At 44.9% G+C, this 23,359-nt stretch overlaps 1 protein-coding gene and 1 long non-coding RNA gene across 6 annotated transcripts in view; one reads left to right on the top strand and one right to left on the bottom strand.

Moving 5' to 3' along the window:
* The first annotated feature begins 319 nt into the window (after positions 1-319).
* LOC147021369 (uncharacterized) overlaps positions 320-23,359 on the top strand; it is a 31,122-nt gene continuing 8,082 nt past the window's right edge. Inside the window, exons 1-2 of one of the 2 annotated variants that reach the window (XR_015060773.1) lie at positions 320-5,275; positions 14,741-14,901. This is a non-coding gene — a long non-coding RNA (uncharacterized LOC147021369). The remainder of the gene's footprint in view (positions 5,276-14,740; positions 14,902-23,359) is intronic. The other variant, XR_015060774.1, reaches the window with a different exon arrangement.
* Positions 6,057-23,359, bottom strand: part of LOC147021368 (low-density lipoprotein receptor-like) — a 126,234-nt gene continuing 108,931 nt past the window's right edge. For 2 of the 4 annotated variants that reach the window (XM_085891248.1, XM_085891245.1), the window contains exons 19-22: positions 19,541-19,567; positions 19,374-19,448; positions 8,327-8,538; positions 6,057-8,000 (exon numbers count right to left, since the gene is read on the bottom strand). In XM_085891248.1, coding sequence (XP_085747374.1) covers positions 7,965-8,000; positions 8,327-8,538; positions 19,374-19,448; positions 19,541-19,567 — 350 coding nt within the window. In that variant the 3' untranslated portion in view covers positions 6,057-7,964. The remainder of the gene's footprint in view (positions 8,001-8,326; positions 8,539-19,373; positions 19,449-19,540; positions 19,568-23,359) is intronic. The other 2 variants (XM_085891247.1, XM_085891246.1) reach the window with 1 other exon arrangement.

Here is a 23,359-nt window from a genome sequence, read left to right as displayed (position 1 = left end):
ATAAACACAATGCTCCAATCCAGTCATCGTTTACGAGAGCAAAGGAACGGACTGTGGTTGTTTGAAAGTTTTTTTGTTTTTTGTTTTTTTTGCACGTACGGCCACGCGAGAGCGAAGGAACGGCCTGTGTGGTTGTTGTTTCTGGCACGCGGTTGGAAAGTTATTTTTTTTTTTTTTTTTTGCATGTACGGCCATGCACGTACGGGCACGCGAGAGCGAAGGAACGGCCTGTGTGGTTGTTGTTTCTGGCACACGGCTTGAAAGTTTTTTTTTTTGTTGTTGCACGTATGGGAACCGAGAGCGAAGGAATGGACTGTGTGGTTGTTTCTGGCATGCGGTTTGAAAGTTTTTTTTGTTTTTTTTGCACGTACGGCCACGCACGTACGGGCACGCACTAGTATTTAGAAATTACCGTTACTTGTCGGATAAAAACACCAAATTTGGCATGATGTTTCTATAGAACCTATAGATTGATTTCAGGGTGGGTACCACCTTCAACGCCTTACGGAAGTCACGTGACACATGGAAATCCAAGATGGCTGACAATCAGACACGAATGCACGGTCTGGAGAGACATAACAGGCATAGCCAGTCCAAAATTAGTCTCGAAATGTAATTTTTTTTTTGGATGATCTCCCAGAACTTGTTTCACTGGACAACCGCACCTGTACAGATGAATCGGTGATGACCTCTCTGTATGTGCTCAAGGAAATTTGCAGAAAGCAGTACCAGAACGATGTGACATGTTCTTGAGGACTGTACCCATTCTATTAGTGATACTATCAAGAAGAATTCATTGGCTTTGTTCAGAAAAATGAAGTGTCAAAGCAAGGGAAGAAAATGAAGGTGTTGCAAAACAATGTAGCTCTGTTTGGTCAGCTATACATTGCTATGCAAAACAGGGGATCTGATTTGGAAGAGTTTTTTGCCCATGAGATGGTCATTCCCACCCTCACTATCAGATTTTGGAAAGCTTCATCTAACGGGCAGTAAATCAGACTTACTGAAATTTTTGAGCCATCTTATGAAATGGATCCACCAGGAATATTTGACTGAAGTACTGGATGGAGCTGTAATTGTTCACTGCCTTCCAACTAATGGAATTTCTACGTTCAATGAGTACAATGACAAAGTATTTATTCCTCACTTACAGAAGCATCTACAAGATACAAGGATAGACATACTTTGCCCCAATCCTGTCATCCAGTGAGCTGCCTGTGAATGGGTTTTCAGTTTTCTTTGCATTTCTAGTGTGTTTTGCGGAGTGGAGTGTTTTATGGTGGCCAGAGTGCAAATCGTGCCACCATCCTCGTAGGAAAGGTTACCCACTGCAGAAGGACATCTGCAGATGCAGTTGGGCACCAGATTTGGATCGCCTTTGGCTCACAAGGAGCTCCTCAGCCCTCTGACAGGTATTGTTTTTTGTCCTACTGGGTGTCCATATCCATACACCCTCCTCACCAGGAAACCTGGTGGGGCAGATGGTTTAGTCGCCAACAACCTGAACATGAAACGGGTTATTGCAGGTTTGCATGGTACCTGTAGCAAGTCACAGATCTGACCTGACCTGACAAGATAGTGAAACCGAGAAGCTTAACACACTTACTTTCTCCCGAAATTTGTTGACAAAATAGGTTTAGTGAGGTAGTCTTTCTGGAGACAGAAAAAAAAAGTTGATATCTTGTTTCAGGTATGAGATCACTTTGATATCCCCTCACTCGACTAAAAGAGATATAGATGCTAACTCTGCTGATGACTCGATTCTAGCCCAACCCATCACCCAATTTCCAAAGTGATACAAAGGCTTTTCCAGAATGACCGACACGTTATGTTTACCAAGGGAATGTTTGTCCCGATAACTCGATGGTATCCCCTTTGGAGGGAGTGGAAGTGAAGATGTTATCAGGGAGATGATGCTGTTTTTCAAGAGTAGCAGAAAAGGAGATCTCCAGCACAGACATATATCTATCTATAATTCCAGCAGTGTGTGTGTATGTTTGTGTGTGTGTGTGTGTGTGTGTGTGTGTGTGTGTGTGTGTGTGTGTGTGTGTGTGTGTGTGTGTGTGTGTGTGTGTGTGTGTGTGTGTGTGTGTGTGTGTGTGTGTGTGTGTGTGTGTGTGTGTGTGTCTGTGACCGCTGTTTCTCGACAACCACTGGTCCGATCTAATTGAAACTTGCCAGTTATATTATTGGGGACCTGAGTATGTGCCTTTTCAAGGTTTGATATTAATCGGACAGGTGCTTCCCAAGTTATGGCAAATTTATTTACCATTTACATGACAGTTTCTTTTTGGTTGAGCATGTACCTACATTCGACAGTCAGATGAAGAAGTTGTATCTTTTGTTGACCAGTGAATCAGCTGTGAGATGCCGTTATCTGATGACGAAGAGTTGCATGAAATTGTCAGCGCTGTTCGAAAGCATAGTTCTCAGCACTTTAAATCTTGTAGGTTTCATTTCCCACGTCCACCATCAAACAATGCTTTTATTTCCAGACATGAGGACATGGAAAGTCAAACCACTGATGAATCACATGTGAAGCCTGAGGAACAATGGAATCGTATGATGAAAGAGGAAGTGTTGATATGACAAAGTGTTGATGAAAATTTGGAATGCTCTTAAAGACACTGAGGAACACTTTTAACAATGCCAATGCTTTCTTTGAACATGTTGGGATGAATCAAGATTTTTTTTTCAAACAAGCAAAGGCAAAGATTTGGATGTTGACCACATATGGATGACGAGTCTTCCCGATCATTATCAAAACAGACAAGATCAAGAGCAATTTGACAAAATGTGCCTTGAGGCTTTCTGTTCAAAATTTAGAGTCCTCTCAAAATCTGAGGTATCCGATGTGATGGATGTAAACCAAAAAGTCCAACTTACGAATTGCAAAATAGATTAGGACATGTACAGAAACAGACACCCAAGATTCTCACCAACAAAAGATACAGAGAAGTACTATCAAAGCTTGTTGCAGCCGTTCCTGTCACATTGATCACAGACTCATTTAAAGGGTGACCAATTTGAAACATTTCAAAATTTCTATCAAATTGGAGCTGTGAAATGTGGGAAAAACGAACTTGAACCAGTGAAATAGATAACGGAGAGAAATAAAACGAAGTTTGAACTTTGCCGATTGAATAGACAAAGCAGAAGAAATGTTTCAGAAATGTGTTCCTTTGGACGATGCGTGGGCCCAAATATGTCCAGAGACCGAGGTTGGACGGTTAAACTGTTTGGAAAACCATAAAGAGAAAAATGCAGATCCACATGAGGATAGTGATACCAGACTTATGAAATGAGGAAAATAAATCAAACAGCATCAAAATCTGACAATCTATTGTCAAGAGATGAGGTTGAAAACTTGCTTCGATGCTTGAATGAGAAGCAGCTCGTCAATGGTGTCTCAATAAACATAATGGGAATGAGCTGAAACCTTTTCATTTCTTTGTCACCGGTGGTCCAGGAACAGGAAAGAGTCATTTAATAAAAACAATTCAGTATGAAGCTTCCAGACTTCTGGCTCATATCTTACCAAATCATGATGATATATCTGTTATACTGACAGCTCCAGCAGGTGTTGTTGCATTTACCATAAACGCCTCCATTATCCACAGCACGTTTTCAATCTGTGTTGATTCAAAATTACCGTACCAGCCACTCGGTGATGAAAAAAAATCAACTCCATACGTTCAAAGCTGAGTGGCTTGCAGAAAATTATAATTGATGAAATTTTCATGGTTGGCCAGAAGCTGTTAACATATTTACACAGAAGATTAAGGCAGATAAAGAAATACTGCGATTTCCCTCCCTTTGGTAATGTGAGTGATATTGCTATCGTTGACTTTCACCAGCTCTCAGCTGTCGCTTCAATCTCAACATTGGCTTCAAAATATTTGGGCTCTCAACGTTGGCTTCAATCTCAACATTGGCTTCAATCTTTGGGCTCTCAATGTTGGCTTCAATCTCAACATTGGCTTCAATCTTTGGGCTCTCAACGTTGGCTTCAATCTTTGTGCTCTCAACGTTGGCTTCAATCTCTGGGATCTCAACGTTGGATTCAATCTCTGGGATCTCAACGTTGGCTTCAATCTCTGGGATCTCAACGTTGGATTCAATCTCTGGGATCTCAACGTTGGATTCAATCTCAACATTGGATTCAATCTCTGGGCTCTCAATGTTGGCTTCAATTTCTGGGAAGATTTGTTCCATATTGCTGAGCTGACTCAAATAATGCGACAGAAAGACGGCACATTTGCAGAGACCCTAAATCGATTCAAGACATGGAAAAAGTTTGACTCGTAAGGTGACAAAGACAAGGATACTCTGCAGAAATGTGAAATTGGTGAAAAGTGTGACTGCATTCATATCTGCGCAAACAAGTGGACAACACAATCTCGCCAAGCTAACTTCTTTCTTCTCGGATCTTGTTGTCATTGATGCAGATTTCTACAGAGACCTGAAATCCCGTAAACTAGAAATAAAAGAAGGCCAGTATATCAATCAGAGTGTTCAACACTAATCTAGCCAGGAAAGTTACCCTAGCTGTCGGGGTACGAGTTCTGTTGACTAAAAACATAGATTTTGAGAGGATGGTGGTGAAGTGAACAGCTGTCTTGGGAGGGAACTCTGGCATGAGTTTAGCTGCCGCTTCTCCCAGCTCTGAATCTGTTAACGACTTTCTTCATGAAAAGGTTATTTAATTCACTGCAGTTACTTTTCGCTGTGGATTGTTGTCTACCTGTTGATCTTGACTTTTCTCTCGTAATGTGAGACGGTTACCTCCCTACTGCAGCATGAGACGGTCGTCTTCTTACATCTGGAGGCCATCTTGGTGGCGTCTTGGTTCAATGTTGCTGTTTTGGCCAGTCTCTGCTTTTTGAACCCCACCCACGAGCTGCTGTTGTATTTGCAACTGATGGTCTGTTGGTGCTGCATTTGGTATAATGAACAACGTGGCAATTTTTCAGATATCTCTTGCTGGTTCCTGCCACGCCCTCACTTGGCGTTGATGGTCAATTGACGGATTTTACGACCCAGCTCCCTGGCCCGTTGCGGTTTAGTACTTGTTGCTGGACCCACAACGAGTTTGCTGAGCAGTCGACATAAGTTCCTGGCTGGTTCGACTTGCCATTTGGCGAGTGGAGATTCCTCCCGGCTCTGCTGCTCTACATTTTCGCCTCTACCGTCCTTGGAGCTACGCTTTCATTGTGGTCTTGGCTTGGCTACTTTGCAACTCCTCCTCGACCAACTTTAAAATTACTTTCATAAGGTACTCTCATTCCGAACTTATGCATTTTAATTGCTGTGTGTGTATCACACTCCCCGATCTCAATGCTATACGCAATTTAGATCTATTGCGGCGCTCCAGATATATACACAGAGGTTCAAGTCGTAATTATACATTGTTACAACACAATAACTGTATCCCTTCCCTTTGGTCTAAACAAATTAATTTGCATTTGGGACTTGATTATGGACTTTATTTTAAACCATTCCTGGTGATCAATGCTATCCAGGGTCACCATCGAAGGTCTCGTGGATTCTGACAATGTTGAGGTTTGGCAGTTTTTTACCGTGACGATTTTAATCGTGAGACTGCCTCTTAGTTGCAGTCTCATCTGGATTCCAACCAACTTTAGGAGGTGTTTCAGTCTGGTTTTAGACCTGCACACAGTACAGAAACTGCCCCAGTTAAGGTAGTCAATGACCTTCTCATATTTGAAGATTCTGGCTCCCCGACTCTCCTCATTTTATAGCGTGTACCTCCACCAGGCTGAACAGTTTCCGTTTTGTATCCTGATGGGCAGGATCTGGATCCGGACCTGAACCAAAATCGAATCGCCTTGTTCTTGTCACACGCGCAACCTCTCCATCAAGCTTCGTTCCAATCCATCCATAGCGTTTTTGAGATATCCTGCTCACAGACAAACGGATAGGGGTGAAAACATAACCTGCGTCGACATTCGGTGGCGAAGGTAAATATATTAAATTTCTTCACGTCCGTCGAGCACCTGATGTTGTGTAGGAAAAAAATGAAGGAACTAACACAATAACATAATCTGCACTTTATTCAAAGTTTACAAAAAAAACAAAAACTCCATAGCAAGTAAAACGTTGGAATTAGCACCACAGGAATGTGACGACGTAGGCCCTAAAACTAGAAACAAAAAGTCCATTTTCACAGAAAATGAACTCCACACATGCAATTTCAACTTTAACATTCAAGTTCAGGAAATTTGCTTCATAACTAGTCCCTCAAACACTGCATGTCAAAAATACACGACACTACTTATAAATAATTACGTGTAAACGTTCGAGCGTCAAACTCACAAATAAAAACCTGTCATTAAAAACCAAACTGTGTCCAGGATAATGGGTATGATGTGTGAAGGGTGATGCATGTGATGCATGAAGGGTGACGCGTACGATGTATGAAGTGTGACGTGTCTGACGTATGAAAGGTGATGGGATAAGTTGTCTTTTCGATTGGAAAACTAAGCATTCATATCAAATCAAGTGAAATGAGGAAAAATACAGCAGCAGAAACTGTCAATCACAAAATGGTTGCATTGTTGCCACCACAGAATATATCTACAGCAATAGAGGTGAGTGCAGGAAGGAAAACAGTGGCGGCATGTATAATCCATGGATTGGAGCGAATAAAAATGATCAGTTAATGAACGGATCACACAAGGATTGTCTTACAAAGGAATTGACCTGCAGACCTTGCATTGACTCGGATTATAATCCACCGGAAATTCTTCATTAATTGCATCTTGTGCCAGCATTAGGGAAAACAGCCAGTAATGCTTTACACCTCTGTAATGATGAAAAAAGGAGAGGTATTTCACTGCTCCCTGAGTCTTCTATAAGACCATAGACAGCAATTGGCACTGGGTTATGGATCGTCAGGTTCATTAAGGCTGGGCTGCAGATGGTCTGACATTATACTACCTGCTCTTTGCTGGAAAGATGAACAAACACGACCCATCAAACATCCACCACATATGTCAATGTGAGACCCGTGGTCATAAGAGCCGATGCTAGTATACAAGTCAAAATAATTTTCAAACGGTTGTTGATGGCACAAGATCATTAAAAAAAAAGTTGCCTGAGATAGTCGCAACTTGTACACAACTAGAGAACCTGAACACATAATGCTGCAACATTTGAATCGTTCATCACAATTGCAGCTCGAAGGAGAATGATAGCTGTAGGGAGGCCTTAACTTACCGTTCCCACACATTACAGATACTGAACGCAGAGACCTCGATATTATCATTCCCACACACCACATACTAAACCAAGAATCCTCAACTTACCATTCCTACATACAGATACTGAACCCAGAAACCCCGACTTACCATTCCCAAGCATCACAGATGTTGAACCCAGACGCCCTGACTTACCATTACCACACACCAAAGATACCAAACCTAGAGGCCTTGATATTATCATTCCCACACATTACAACTACTGAAGCCAGAGGCCTCGACTTACCATTCCCACACATCACAGATGTTGAAGCCAGAGGCCCCGACTTACCATACACACACACACACACACACATCACAAATACTGAAGGCGATTTAAATCAGTAATTGGACTGATAATGGAAGGTGTATGCACTAATAGTCTGGGAATTACTTCAGTATAAACTTCATATCCTGCACTAGTTTAACCAATTTCAGATACAAAAGCAGCATTACCTATTCCATTCAGTTTGCCACAATGGCTGAGTATTCATTCGATGCCATATGGCCTTCAGATGTGAGGATGGTTTGTAAATCTGTGAATCCAACAATCTCGGCCGACCAACCACAGCACGTCCGATCAGGGGAGTGATGCCTTGTGAGTGGTGACACTTATTACTTAAAACGAGATAGACAAATAAATACATAAATAGAGATGTATAAAAGTGTATTATTAAAATTTAGCCCTTTACTGTAGTTCGATGATCAGAAGATTTCTTCTTCGGTTCTCACAGGTGCTATCTGTGGAATTGAGAGGGCAGCGTTTATTATGTAAATCAATATGAAGAGATCAAATGTAAAATGAGAATGTAACTTTTTTCATTGTAAGCCTTTGGACCTGCTTGGGTTTGTTTAATGTCCCTGAGCTGAAGTCCAAGCGTATTAACATTCATGAACGAACATTCACTGCACCCTTTATAAGCCCTTACTGTAAAGCAAGCCACAATTGTCGACAGAACAAAAAAAACCAAAAGATGTTCCTAGCACAAGTCCCAGATGTAGGCAAAGCTCGATTTAACATCTCTCCAAGCTGATCTCCGACCTTGTTCCTTTATGATAGTCCTTACTGGGGGATACAGATGTCCTATAAGAACTCGTGGCTCCAATTCTTCCAGCTCCAGCTCTAATGCGGCCTCTCCTCGACTGCGGCCCTCTTCATTCCCATCGCCAGCCCGACCCGTGCGGTACACGGGGTTGTCGAAGGTCAAGGAACGAGGCCCACGGCGCCGGAAGCTGAACCAGGCGACGCACAGGCCTGATGCTAAGACGAGCACGAGACCTGAGCAGCATGAATAAGGAGTGCAGTGAGGAATGTGTGTGTGTGTTTGTCTAGCTCATTATACAGACACTTCCTGATGGTGAAACCTGAAAAAGTAGGCAAAACAATCACATACTGTATATGATATAATGCTACTTAATGGAGCTTATAATTTTTTTGAGCTCTGATGTACACAATAGATGTAAAGTTGTACATGAGGGATACTTCAGAGCAATGATACATTCCAAGATGGCCAACATTGCCAAAAATAATGTATTGAGTTGGGTAGGTTTTCATTGATAAAATATTATGGCTGTGCACACATGGAGACTGACAGGATGATGCACAGGTGGTGCACCTGGCTTTGATCTCTCCAAGACGGGTTTGATTCCCAACCCCATTATAAACTGTCAGATTGGTTATTTTCAGGCAGGATGCTGAATCGGAATGCCCTGCTTGCGTCATGGATGGACATTCCCTCGGATGGACGTTCAGCCGGGTGTTCCGTCGACGAGAATTAACTGGTGAATGTTAAAAATCCCAAGATGTCCTTTGTGAAGAGTAAGTGGGTGATCACCAGCATCCTGAATAAATGACAAATTCTGATCCAACTCACCTTTTTAAAAATTAATTTTTATAGGGTCGAAGGCTCATGGAGGAGCTGCACCACAAATCAAAACACATGCAGACAAGTACACCAGACAATACCGGACTTCACTTCGGACAAATAGAGCCGCTGAGCTAGGAGGAGGTGACATCACTTCCCAAGGCACTCCAAGTACTGGCGATGTCATCTTTATGATGTCACTTTTCTCTCTGCACTCAGAAGGGCAATTAAGGGCAAATTTCCTCCTCCCGATGGATACCAACTTATGGGGGTTGTTTGTGCTCTATCCTCAAAAAGCTGAAGGCCCTGTCACACCTTGACGTTTTAGCCAGCGTATCAAAATGGCAAGGTATCAAAATGTATGTAAAACGCTGGCGTACGCTTAACTATTGATGTTTTTTTTCCAGTTTTGGACGTATGCATAACGTATTAGTAACGTACACAGAACGTTTCAATAACATATAGATCACTTATATCAACGAATGCTGAGCGTGTTGTCGGCGTTCACAACCTATGCCCAACGATAGTCTAACTTATGCATAACGCGCGGCAGCGTATCGCCGACGATCACGTGGCGTAGCCTATTAAAAGGCTGCGGCTCGACGATTCAAATCATAACCGCACTAAACATCGAAGTGTCAAGCCGCTGTCACACCTTGACGTTTTAGCCAGCGCATGGCGACGTATGAAAAATTTGCCGAATACGCTGGCACACGTCGAATACGTTATGGGTAAGTTTTGTATACGTTGAGAGCATGCTGAAGCACGCTGGCATACGTCGTAATATGCCGAGTACGTCGACAAATTTTCAGCATGTTGAAAATTTTTCGAGGTATGCCAGCGTATGCCACATGTTCCGCATACGCTGGCCGTAAGTTGTAGGCACGTTACGTGATCGTTGACACACGTCGACACACGTTACTTGTAAGTTACTCACAAGTTGAAACACGTCGAGGTAATGTTTAGCGTCAGTGTTCCAGACTCCCTGGTTTTTTTTGGTTTTTTTTTTTCTTCGGTATGACGGTGATGGTTGACACTTCGATTTCTAGTGCGGTTATGATTCAAATCGTTGAGCGGTAGCCTACTAATTATATTATATTATAACCGCACTAGAAATCGAAATGTCAACATCACCGTCATACCGAAGAAAAAAAAAAACCCGGTCAGGTCAGGTCAGATCTGTGACCTGCTACAGGTACCATGTAAACCTGTACTAACCTGTTCCATGGTCGGGTTGTCTGTGACTAAACCGTCTCCCCCACCAGGTTTTCTGGTGAGGAGGGTGTTTGGATATGGACACCCAGCAGGATTAAAAACGAAACCTGTCAAAGGGCGGAGGAGCTCCTTGTGAGCCAACGGCCATCCATATCTAGAGCCCAACTGTGTCTGCGGACGTCCTCCTGCAGTTGGGGTCACTTCTTATTAGGAGGTTGGTGGCAGGATTTGCACTCCGGCCACTGTAAAACCCTTCATTCCGCAAAACGCAAAAACGCAAAAAAATCTGAAAACCCACTCCGTGGGAGTACCTCCTGTGCAGCTTCCCTTCGCAGGGCAGCTCACCGGATGACGGGATTGGGGCAAAGCTTTCGGGACCCCCAATCTTTGATGAAAGGACGGAAACCACGGGGTAACCTCCCTGGGTCAGATTGCGGGAGGGTGTGTCGGAGTGGTGCTGAGGTGTCATCCACCAGACGGCGGTCTCCTTGGGTTAACCTGAGGTGGTCCCTTCGGCTGGGTGCCTGGAATGTCCTATCCCGAATAGAGGATGATCACCTGTCTCTGTTATCATCTGAGCTCAAGCGTTTAGACATCGGGATTGCAGCTCTCTCTGAGGTTCGGAGACCGGATTGCGGCGAGATAATGGTGGGTGGTTACACCTACTATTGGTCTGGTCACTCTGATGGTTACCATACTCAAGGAGTTGCTGTAGCTGTGTCCAATAAGCTGAGCCCAATGATAATTGAGGTAACACCGGTCAATGAGCATATTCTGAGACGAAGGATTCGTCACTCCTTAGGTGTCATTTCCCTGGTCTCTGTCTATGCTCCGACTGAGGCGAGTGATCTCACCGTGAAGGATGCATTCTACGCCACGCTCGAGTCTGTGGTTGATCAGTGCCCCAGACGAGATACACTTCTAGTCTTGGGGGATTTGAATGCATCGACTGGAACTGATAGGGATGGTTATGAGGTGTGTGTTGGTCCTCATGGGTCAGGAACTATGAATCAGAATCGCACTAAGTTCCTTGACTTTGCAAGAAGTCATGGACTTAAGGTGGCTGGTTCATGGTTTCAGCGCCCACAAGCTCATCGCTGGACTTGGTATTCCAACGCTGGTGGTGTGGCAAAGGAGATTGACCATGTCCTCGTTGACGGTTGCTGGAGGATGATCCAGAACTGCAGGGTCTACCGGAGTGCTCAGTTCCTCAATACTGACCACAGGCTTGTTGTAGCAACTCTAAAGCTGCACCTTAAATCCTGGAGAATGGTACCATCCCAGCCGAGGCTGGATGTTGCCAAGCTCAAGGATGAGAGAGTAGCTGAGGAGTTTGCGAACAGGCTGAGTGGACATTTGGGGTGTCTGGGTGCTTTGGGGGGTCCTGAAGAGTTATGGATTACCTTCAAGACCACCGTCCTTGATGTTGCCGGTGGATGCCTTGGAGCTCACCGCAGGGCAAAGAAGAATGTTGTCTCTCAAGGGACACTGGATACCATTGACCAGAGTCGCAGGGCCAGGCTGAATGGCAGAGCTGAGCTGTTCAGGGAGCTGAGGCGAAAAACTGTACGTGCACTGAGGGTGGACAAGGAGGCCTATATGCTAGGAATCTGTGAGGGGGTGGAGCATCACCTGCGAACAGGTGATTCTCATCCCGCTTACAGGGGAATTCGCGCATTGCGTTCATCCAAGCCCATCCCTCGGAGCACTACAGTTCGAGCAGAGAGTGGTAGGCTCTTAACAGAGGAGTCTGAAGTGAAGGCCCGCTGGGCCGGTTACTTTGAGCGGTTGTACCAGGCTGATCCGCCAGCTGTCGAGTTGGACATCAATGGTGTTACAATCCCTGTTGCTGACCCTCCAATCAATTGTGGTCCACCTTCGCTTGTGGCAACACGGGCTGCGGTGAACCGCTTGAAACAGGGTAAAGCTCCAGGGATCTGTGGCATCAATGCCGAACTTCTCAAGGCTGGTGGAAATGCTGCACTCGTGTCGTTGCATGCAGTTTTGTGCTCGGCCTTGAACACAGGCATCATCCCAACTGATTGGAAGAGGGGCCTTGTTGTCCCTCTCTGGAAAGGGAAGGGTGATCGCCAAGACTGCAACAACTACCGAGGGGTGACGCTGCCCTCAGTGCCGGGCAAGGTCTTTGCTCAGATAATGCTTGATAGGGTTCGCCACCATCTGCTTGAGCACCAGCGTCCAGAGCAGTCAGGCTTTACACCAAAGAGGTCAACTATTGACCGTATCCTTGCTTTTCGTGTCCTCACCGAACGCAGATGAGAGTTTTTTGCAGGGGCTGCTTGCAGCCTATGTTGATCTCTGTAAAGCGTTCGATTCAGTGAATCGGGACGCCCTCTGGAGGATTCTTGGTCTTCGTGGGGTGCCACCAAAACTGATCGATCTGATGTCTGAACTCTACTCTGGTACTGAGAGTGCTGTGAAGTGTGGTGGTACCATCTCTGACTTATTTCCAGTTGTTACTGGAGTTTGTCAGGGGTGTGTACTGGCCCCCACACTTTTCAGCACTTGTATGGACTGGATTTTAGGGAGGATGTCGGAAAGATCAAGCTGCGGTGCATCATTTGGGAATGTCAAGATCTCGGACCTTGATTTCGCAGATGATGCAGCCATCTTTGCGGAGACTTTAGATATCCTTTTGGGGGCCCTTGAGGTGCAGAATGAGGAGTCGGAGCCGCTGGGATTACGGGTTTCTTGGGTCAAAACTAAGATCCAGACTTTCAATGACATCTTGGATGCTGCTGTCCTGTCTGTGTCTGTTTGTGGTGAGGATGTTGAGGTCGTGGAGAGATTCACTTACCTTGGCAGTGATATTCATGTCTCTGCTGGCTGTGAGTAAGAGGTCAATAGACGTCTGGGTCGGGCCTGGGGAGTCAAGGATTCACTGGATCATGGGGTGTGGCGTTGCCGGTACCTGTGCCGGAGGACGAAAGTCCGAGTTCATGTCCTTGGTGCTTCCAGTCTTGCTCTATGGATGCGAGACTTGGACTCCGACCAAGGATCTGAGACGGAGACTTAATTCCTTTGGTACCAGGTCTCTTTGGAGAATCCTTGGCTATCGCTGGTCAGATTTTGTGTCCAACGAGCGGTTGCTGAGAGAGACTTGGATGAGATTTGTTACCTGCATAGTCCGTGAGCGTCAGTTGCGGATGTATGGACATGTGGCTCGTTTTCCTGACGCTGATCCTGCTCACTAGATTCTCTCAGCGAGGGAGTCTCGTGAGTGGAGGAAGCCAATGGGCCGACCACGTGCCTCGTGGTTGCAGCAGGTTGACCAGCATCTCAAGGAGATGGGGATGGGTCTGGCATCTGCCAATCCTGAGAGTTGGGAAAAGCCAGACGGAGGCCCCTGGAGTACCGGCGGAAAGTGGACGCAGCGACGCGCTGTTCTGGCACATGCTCCCATACCTGACCTGACCTATGTTGTGCTGTGGTGTTTGTGTTGTGTTTTGAGGCCGGAATATCGGGGAGTGTGCAGGTTGGGTGGACGGGCACTTTGTTAGGCGGTCAGGGCTGCTGCTGGGTTCGATTCCGTGATTTGAATTTTGGGATTTCGCTTGGGTTGAGAGATTCTGGGGCTTATCGCATCTTCGTTGTAAAACGTGTGCTGAAGTTAAAGGCACGAAACACTGGCATCTCCAGACATTTATAAGCATTGCAGCTAGGGTGTGTTGGGCTCGAGGATCTCTTGGCCTGAGCTGGGTTTTGGGGTTTGGACTGTAGTTTTGGACTTGGTGGCGGGTCCGGCTGCTGGGGGGGGTGTTTGTTTGTCTGGTTCGTGCATTCTTTGGCACTCAGGGCAGTGTGACCCGTTTGGAGAGATCTAGAGCAGGTAAACAGGGTGGCAGCCTCAGTTTGAATTGCATACCTCAAGGAAAGCCTATGTTATAATCTCTGAAAATGGTATGTGCTGTTTCAAAGTGACAGGGCTTTTGCTATCCTGTTTGAACATGCTGTTTTAATGTACCCCATTTCATTCAATCCTGTACTTATGCTGGCAGACAGGACTATCCCCCCCCCCCGGCTTCCCCTCTAGTCCCCCTTCCAAATGCAAGTCGAACCCCCCCCTCCTTCCCTTTAAGTCCCACCAACAAATGCAAGCCCAGAACACCCCATGCCCCTCCCCACCCCTCCACTCTCTCCTCTCCCTTTCACCTCTTTCACTGTCTCCCATCTCTTCGTATTCCCATCAGCGAAGCGACAGTTGTATTTGCTCGTATTTAAGGTAAGATGTGCATGATTGAATGTATTATCATGTAATGGAACCGCTGTTTGGATCAGATCAGATCAGATCTGTTACTTGCTACAGGTATCATGTAAACCTGTACTGACCGGTTTCATGATCAGGTTGTTGGTGACTAAACTGTCCCCCCCCCCCACCAGGTTTCCTGGTGAGAAGGGTGTATGGACATGGACCCAGCAAGATTAAAAACAAAACCTGTCAAAGGGTGGAGGAGCTCCTTGTGAGCCAAAGGCCATCCATATCTGGGGCCCAACTCTGTCTGCAGACGTCCATCTGCAGTTGGGTTACCTTTTTATAGCAGGTTGGTGGCAGGATTTGTACTCTGGCCAACGTAAAAACACTTCATTCCACAAAACACACACAAACAAAACCAGCCACTAAAACTGAAAACCTACTCCGTGGGAGTACTGCCTGTGCAGCTGCCCTTCGCAGGGCAGCTCATCGAATAACGGGATTGGGGAAAAGCCTTCGGGACCCCAACGATAGGAGGAAAAACATGGGGTAACCTTCCTGGGTTGGGTTGTGGTGGTGTGTTGGGGTGGTGCTGAGGTGTTGTCCACCAGAAGCCAGTCTCCTCGGGTTAACCTGAGGTGGTCCCTTCGAGTGGGTGCCTGGAATGACTTCACTCTAAGAGAGGATAACCACCTGTCTGCTATCATCTGAGCTCCAGCGTTTGAACATCAGTATTACAGCACTCTCTGCGGTTCAGAGACCCGATAATGGTGAGATCACGGGGGTTAATTCCACCGACTACGAGTCTGTTCGCTCTGATGGTTACCATGTCCAAGGAGTTGCTGTAGCAGTGTCGAATAAGCTGAGTCCGATGATAATTGAGGTAACACTGGTCAATGAGCGAATTTCACTGGGCAACAACAACAAAAAAATTCATCTGCTACTAAGGAAAATGCAGGTGTTCTTGGCTAAATCTGGGCCACTGATTTCAAATTTGTAGTCAGAATTTAGCCAGCACGTCAGGTTTTCAAAATATGTGTATCTATTAATGATAGCATGCAATATTAGATACTTCATTATTGTAGATCGCCACATTGTACATCTAATATCAGTGCTGAATAATTACTTTCATGTCATATTTAGATAACAATGCTTGATCTCCGTGTATAATGTGTAGTATACAAACCAAAAACATAAACAAGTTGCAGAAAAAGAAGTTAATAAAACATTAGAACATTGTAATCTCAGGAAGGGTGTAAACTTGATCGAGAAATCTGCCCCATTGTGAGTGATTCAGAAACAACACTTCGAGTTACACTCTTACTTTCAATATAGTCAGTGCAGGCACTGTTCAGACGTGTTCATAAGTGTGCGAGACACTTGCTCTTGTGCTTGTGTGTGGAATTGGTCTCCCGTTGTAGGAACCAGCAATAATCACCCATCATGTTTGGGTTGAACCGGCCATGATACCTAGTTTCCATGACCGAAATGTCTTGGTGGAACCTTTCGCCAAACTCATCGTTTACCTCACCCAGATTAGGTGGGAAAAAATCATGATGAGAACGCAAGAAGTGCATTTTAAGAGACATCCTACAGCTCATTCGCTGATGGGCCTTTAGCATGTTGTCCACTAATTCAATATACTGTTCAGCTCTATGGTTCCCAAGAAAGTTCTGCACAACCAACACAAATGCTTCCCATGCTGTAAACTCGAGTGGGTTCGGTTTATTTTTGAACTCGGGATCACGCATCAGTTCTCAGATCTGGGGCCAAACGAAAATGCCTGCTTTGAGTTTGGCATCGGTTTTTCTCTGCTCCAAACTTCTCTCTGAGATATTGGAAGCCATTACCGTCGTGATCCATTGCCTTTACAAAGTTTTTCATAAGGGTTGGGGTTAGTTAAAGATTGTAATGTCACGTGGAAAATTTTACTTAAAAATTCATAGCTCGGTCAGTTTTCATCCATTTTCAATAATTTAAAGTGAATTCTAAAGATCTTTTTATGAGAAATAATATTCTACAACAGTTGTATTGCAATGATTGAAACCAAAAATACAAAAATAATAATTTACGAACACTCAAAATCATCCACCAGGGCAACCTACTGCAATAGGACCATATGTATAACTCAAAATCCTGACGTGCTGAGAAATTTCTGACTTCAGGTTCAGAATTGGCGTACTCTATTTAGTCTAGAACATATGTTTCCACCCCAGTAGCAAAATCTTTGTTGTCCAGTGTTACGAGATTGAGGATTCGTCTCTCCTTGGGTGTCATTTTCCTCGTCTCTGTGTATGCTCCAACTGAGACGAGTGATCTCACTGTGAAAGAGGCATTCTATGCTGCTCTATAGTCTGTCGCCTGGGGCACTGATTCTTCAAGTCCTGGGGAATTTCAATGCATCGGCTGACACTGATAGGGATGGTAATGAGACAGTTGTTGGGCCCCATGATGCTGGAACTGTGAACCAGAATAGCCCTAAGTTCCTTGACTTTGCAAGAAGTTGTGGACTTAGGGTGGCTGGTTCATGGTTTCAGCACCCACAGGCTCATCACTGGACTTGGTCATCCAACCTTGGAGGTGTGGCAAAGGAGATTGACAATGTACTTGTTGAAGGTCGCTGGAGGATGATTCAGAACTGCAGGGTCTACCGGAGTGCTCAGTTGCTAAATACTGACCACAGGCTTGTTACAGCGACTCTGAAGTTGCACCTCAAATCCACGAGAATGGTACCATCCCAGCCTTGGCTGGATATTCGCAATCTCAAGGATGGGAGGGGATCTGACGAGTTTGCGAACAGTTTGAGAGGGTATTTGGGGAGTCTGGGCGTTTCGGGGAATCCTGAGAGTTGTGAAGTGCCATCAAGGCTACCATCCTTGATGTTGCTGGTGGATGTCACGGAACCCACCATCAGGTGAAGAAGAACTTTGTCTCCTAAGGGACACGAGATACCATTGATCAGAGTCGCAGGGCTAGGTTTAATGGCAGAGCTGAGCTGTTCAGGGAGCTGAGGCCTAAAACTGTTAATTCGGTGAGGGTGGACAAGGAGGCCTATGTGCGAGGAATCTGTGAAAGGGTAGAGCATCACCTGTGGTCAAGTGATGCTCGACCCTTTCTACCATCATCTCAAAAATTTTCATACTGATCAGATGTGGCGTTCTACATATGCAATTATGACATTGTAACAAAGGCACCTATGACGTCATAAAAAATCACACATATTCCCCATGAGGAGTATTTTCTGTGTGCCAAGTTTCAATTTTTTCTTGGTGCAGTTTCATCGATAGAGGATCAAAGTTTTTCCAAAATGGCTGCCATACCACGTGACCGATGACATCATAATTATCATTGCAACATTCTGCATGAGTAGTTGCACCTATGGTGAAAATATCATCTCAATCCGACAAGCGGTTGTGGAGAAAAACACAAAAGTTCTGTGCAGACAAAGAAACAAACAAACAAATTAAAAATTACTCAAAGAGTGACAACTTGGCAAAACAGCACAAAGTAAAATGGCACGTGGTAAAGCGCATCCCTCTGTCAGGTGGAACAGTTCACGTTTTGTATCCCACTGATGGGCTGGATCCGAACCAAAATCCAATCCGCTTGTTCTTGTCACCTATTCAACTCATCCATCTTGTTTTGTCATAACTTGTCCACAATTTTTTGAGATATCGTGATATATTTAATTCTTTGCCCTATCTCTCAATTTTAGAAATTAGGCCTGTGTTGACCTTTTGACCTTAAAATTAATTGGTAATTGAATTCAGTGACCTGACATAAAAATGCTCTTCAAATTTCAAGTCAATCGGATGAAAATTGAGGATTTTAGAAAATTTGGCCTTTTGGCCGATGTTTACTTCAAAATTAATTGGTGGTTGAATTCAGTGATCTGATATGCAAATGCTCTTCAAATTTCAAGTTAATTGGATGAAAATTGAGGATTTTAGAAATTTGGCCTATGTTAACCTTTTGGTCTTTGTTTACCTGAAAATTAATAGGTAGTTGAATTTTGTGACCTAATATGCAAATGCTCTTCAAATTTCAAGTCAATTGGATGAAAATTGAGGATTTCTGAAAATTTGGCATAATTTGACCCAAATTGGCCTTTTGGCCGATATTGATCTGAAAATTAATGGGTAGTTGAATTCAGTGACCTGATGTGCAAATGGTCTTCAAATTTCAAATCAATAGGATGAAAATTGACAATTTTATAAACCATTAAAAAATTTGGCCTCTTTTGGGTTGACCTTATGGCCTGTGTCGACCTTTTGACCTTTGATAACCTCAAAAGTAATAGGTGGTTGAAATCAATGACCTGATATGCAAATACTGTTCAAATTTCAAGTCAATCGGATGAAAATTGAGGATTTCAGAAAATATGGCTCAAATTCGCCTATTGGCCTATGTAGACCTTTTTGGTCGACCGAATTTTACGAAACTTCAATGCGGGACCGTTGCAGGGTCAGTGACATTAATCTCTGAAAATTTCAGAACGATCGGTTGAGCGGTTTGGGCTGGAGTCTTGCGGACAGACAGACAGACAGACAGACAGACAGACACACACACACACTGCCTTTTATTAGTATACTGTAAATAGAAGATGCAATTAAGGAGGAAATCTTGACCACTCCTCCCCCAGACCCCTCTCTCCCTTATCTTTTCTATTGGTCTCTTCAAACTCGTTTCCCCCCTTTGTTGTGTAAACATAATACACATTTTCACAAAATAAAGCAGCAGTGTGATTATCTTGAGAGAGAAATGAAGAGAGAATAGTTCATGAAATGATTGGCATGGGGAGGTAAAACTGAATGCACTGACCTGCAGGGATGAGAGTTGCTAAAATAGGTGACAAGTATGAAGGTGAAGTTTCATCTTTGCCTTCATGAAGTAACACTGTAAAAAAAAACAGTTCACAAGTCAATGACACCACACACATACACACACACACACACACACACTCACACAGTCTCTCATGATATGCTTACCCTGAATGCTTGAGAGTAATTTACTTCCTGTAAGAACAAAGGATAATCATCATCACAGTTCTTAATTTTAAGTTGTCCCATGTGACCACAATCATCCTTTATTGGGGGTGGAGATCTACAAGTCTGTTCATTTCTAATTCAGATCTCCATGTCTGTGTGTCTGTCTCTCAGGTTAGGCATACTGTATATTGCACGATATCACTGTGAGACGAGTGAATAAAGTTTCATCAAAACAGGAACCACGAATGATTGCTGGCAAACACATGCAGACTGAGGATGCCTGCAGCAAACAATAATATACAAGTTGGATGAGTTGAGCGTGCATTCATGACTAAGCAACGAGCTTCATTGAACTAATCATAGAGCCTGTTAATGTACTAACAATTCCAAATGTGTGGCGATGCTTGGTGACAAGATTTCAGCACTGCAGCCTCCAGACAACATTCTCACTCACACTCTCTCTCATTCAAATTTTCTCTCTCTCATTTATAGTCTCACTCTCAGTCTGTCATTTATGTTGTTACAGATCTGGTCTTGGGGGGTGGGGGGGGGGGTAAAATGGGGGTAGATTAGAATAGTTATTTCATATTACATGCGAGCATAAGTGTGGTGTAATTCCTGTAAATGATAAAGCACGTCGAGCAGGTTTTTTGCATGCAGAGTCTAGACTTGTGGAAGAGCTGGAACACTGAACAGATCAGGATGCATTTGAACAAAATGAACAGTAGAGATAGGGGGTGGGGGTCAACAACAAGAGAGTTGAAGGACAAAATGAGGCAGACTTGGACAAATAATTGGTGTGGAGGGGGGGGGGGAATTGGGGTAGGAAAGGATGCATGGGGTAGGTGGACAAGATGGATACAGAAGGAAACTCTCAGGAAGGAAAAACTGGACATTTGGAAAGAGTTCGGCTTGGGGTGGGGTGGGTAGTTAACGAGTGTCGAAAAGATCATCCTTTTGGATTGGATATGGTGGTGAACAAGCTGTCTTGAAGACTTGGAGGGAAGACTGAAATTGAAGAGAAGTTGGTTCCTTCGGTGGAAAAATAAAAGAGGTAAAAATGAGTTTAGGTGAGCATTGATCCTGGATTTAGGTAGTTTCACCAGAAGGGCTTGAGTGTGGACTGCGTCCACCCTGCAGAAAGCTGGTGGGAGTGGGGGGGGGGGGGTGGGGACAAAGCATGGGAAGAGCAGAGGGTGCAAGCCCATAGACTCGGCTCCAACGCAGGAGACTCCAATGATCCACGGCATCAAGTTGAGCAAGGTGTGAGGCAGTGGAGCTAGCCCAGAGGAAATATCAGGAAAGAAAGAAAGAGAGTAGTTCTCCATCAAGCTGCAGGTGGATAGGAGTTCACGTGTGCCAAAGAAGGACTTTGTACAACGGAGAATGCCCAGTCGTCGACTGGCTTTGGAGGCCAACTTTGAAATGTGTTTTGTCCAAGAAATGTGATGAAATGTGTTGTTTACAAAGATATCGTCTCCCTCACCACAGACTTATGCCTGATGTTGGCTTTATGGTTAGGGTGGTGGGCTTTGGATCCTAGGGTCCCGAGTTCAAATCCTGCTCAGCTGTTGAATTAATACCAGGTGGGGTTAACTCGGCCTGTCATCCTTCCGAGGTCGGCAAAAAGAGTGCCGGCATGCTGGTATACTGCGTCGGAGAGGCGACCCGTCCAGGATTGTGCCCAATAGCCAAGGAGACTGCAAAAGCAGCACCAATGCTCCACACAGAGTATGGTCCCAATCTCCTCCTCTTCACCTCAGACACTCAGTCTTTCCCCCCTCCATTTTTAGCCTTATTCAATGTTTATCTGTCCTTGGATGGAGTTTCTTTGCTAGGTACCAGCCAATCGGCATAGCCCATTATCACAAACACGGGTTCAGTGCAAGGACACACGAGATGCGCTGGAAATATACCCATATTCGAACATCTATGAGGCTCAACTTCACCAGACAGGCTAGTAGGCATGCCCATAGATCACCATATTCCGTGATGTGGAATTTTTCTGGCTTGCCAGCCAATGGACACGTGCCCTCAATCACTATATGTCAAGCTGCGTTTGCAAATAGGTGTGTGCCACGGACGGTCCCATGTGCCCTGCCGGACGTTATAAAAGCACACACACCGTATGTGCGGTTAGATAGGTCTGTGGTTCATAGTTGTTGGTCCTTCAATGCTTCTTGAGTTGTGGTGCTTCTTGGTTCATGGTGTTTCTGGAGTCCCCAGGAGTTCGAGTTTATAACACGAGTTGTGGTTCGTGGAGGTGTCTGGCACGTACTCCCCGCTCGATTGAAGGTGGTTGGTACTGGCATGCAAGGATAAACCTCGCACAAGTCTGATGAGCACTGAGGGAGGACCGACACCATATGCGTGGACAATGCACATGGATAAAGTTTCTCCTTGTGTTGTCTTCTTCTTTTTACTGGCCCATGTTCACTGAATGAAAGCAAAAAAGATGTACGTGTTAAGGCTGTCATTGTTCCGGGGGCGCATTGGATTTATTCATTATCTATTATTACTGCTTGTGATTGCTGTTGTGCAGCAATGTTCTGCTTCCTCCCCTTTTCTCCTCATAATAAATTCCTGTTTTGATGAAACCTTGTGTGGTCATCAGGAGCAGACTCCCTAGCACTTAGCTAAATTGGCTTATTAACCTGGTAAACAGACAGATTGGGTTCACGTTAAAGCACTTTAAATGTGGATTGTTGACATAGCTCTGCTTCGCTCTTCCTGTCGGCATATTCGCCGCAGTCATGTGTTCTGAGGCACCGATTCACGCCAAATTAACCCAGCAGACGTGGAGAGCTTTTCTTCCCATACCTGTCATCTTCCTGGGCAACATGACTGTCATCGAAGACCAAGTTACCGTAACAATATCCTCCCTCTTCAGGGTGTTTCAAAAAGATTGATACAACTTTGACTTCCTGCCATTTCTTTGTTTTTTGAGCTATACCATTTTCCTTTTCAGAGTTTGGTGGTGTTACCGTGGTATTTCTTCCCTGGGTTTTCTAGCTCCGAAGCATAATTATGCCATTGACAGTGAAGGAGGAGACACAATTGGTGGCTCTGTGTTATGAGATTAAATCATATGTAGACACCCACCAGAGGTTCTGCTGGGAAGACGACCTCAGAACACGTGATGGGCCCACAAATTGTGCCATTCAACATCTTGTGAAACATTTTGAGCACAAGGGTGCAGTGCACAACCAGAGCAAGGGCAACTGTGGCAGGCCAGCATCAGCAATCAAGAGCCAAGCCAACATCGACGTTGTGTGGGATTCTGCATTGGACAGTCCCAAGAAGTCCCACTGCCGGCACTCCCAGGTGCTAGCCATCAAACCGACATCAGTTTGGCATATCCTGGTTTGAGAATGACAATACTGGTTTGAGATATGACAACAGCAGGACGGTGACGATCAACGGTGAACACTACCGGGCCATGCTCCAGAAGTTCCATCATGATCTCACCCAAAAGATCACCCCAAACCAGCTCAGCATGACCTGCTTTATGCAGGATGGTGCACCCCGCATTCAGCTGGTGACACCATCACTTTCCTGCGACAGCTCTTCAGAAACTGCCTCGTTGCCCTGGTTACCACTCATGACTGGGCACCCCATAGCCCAGACTTGAACCATCGGGACTATTGGTTCTGGGGGGCTGCCAAGGGCTCTGTCTATGCCAACTACCCTGCCACACTGGATGATCTGAAGCAGGGGGTGTCAGACTACCTCCAGGCAGTACCACATGAGACCTACAGGAAAGTTGGAAAGAACTTTGGAGTGAGGACCAATGCCTGTCTGAACTGCGGAAGAGCACAC

The sequence above is a fragment of the Eptatretus burgeri genome, chromosome 8 (genome assembly GCF_056783735.1).
Source record: "Eptatretus burgeri isolate ZD-2024b chromosome 8, Ebu_testis_v1, whole genome shotgun sequence".
Taxonomy (NCBI): Eukaryota; Metazoa; Chordata; class Myxini; order Myxiniformes; family Myxinidae; genus Eptatretus; species Eptatretus burgeri.
Note: the sequence above shows the minus strand (reverse complement) of the source record. Positions and strands in the feature narration are given on the sequence as shown.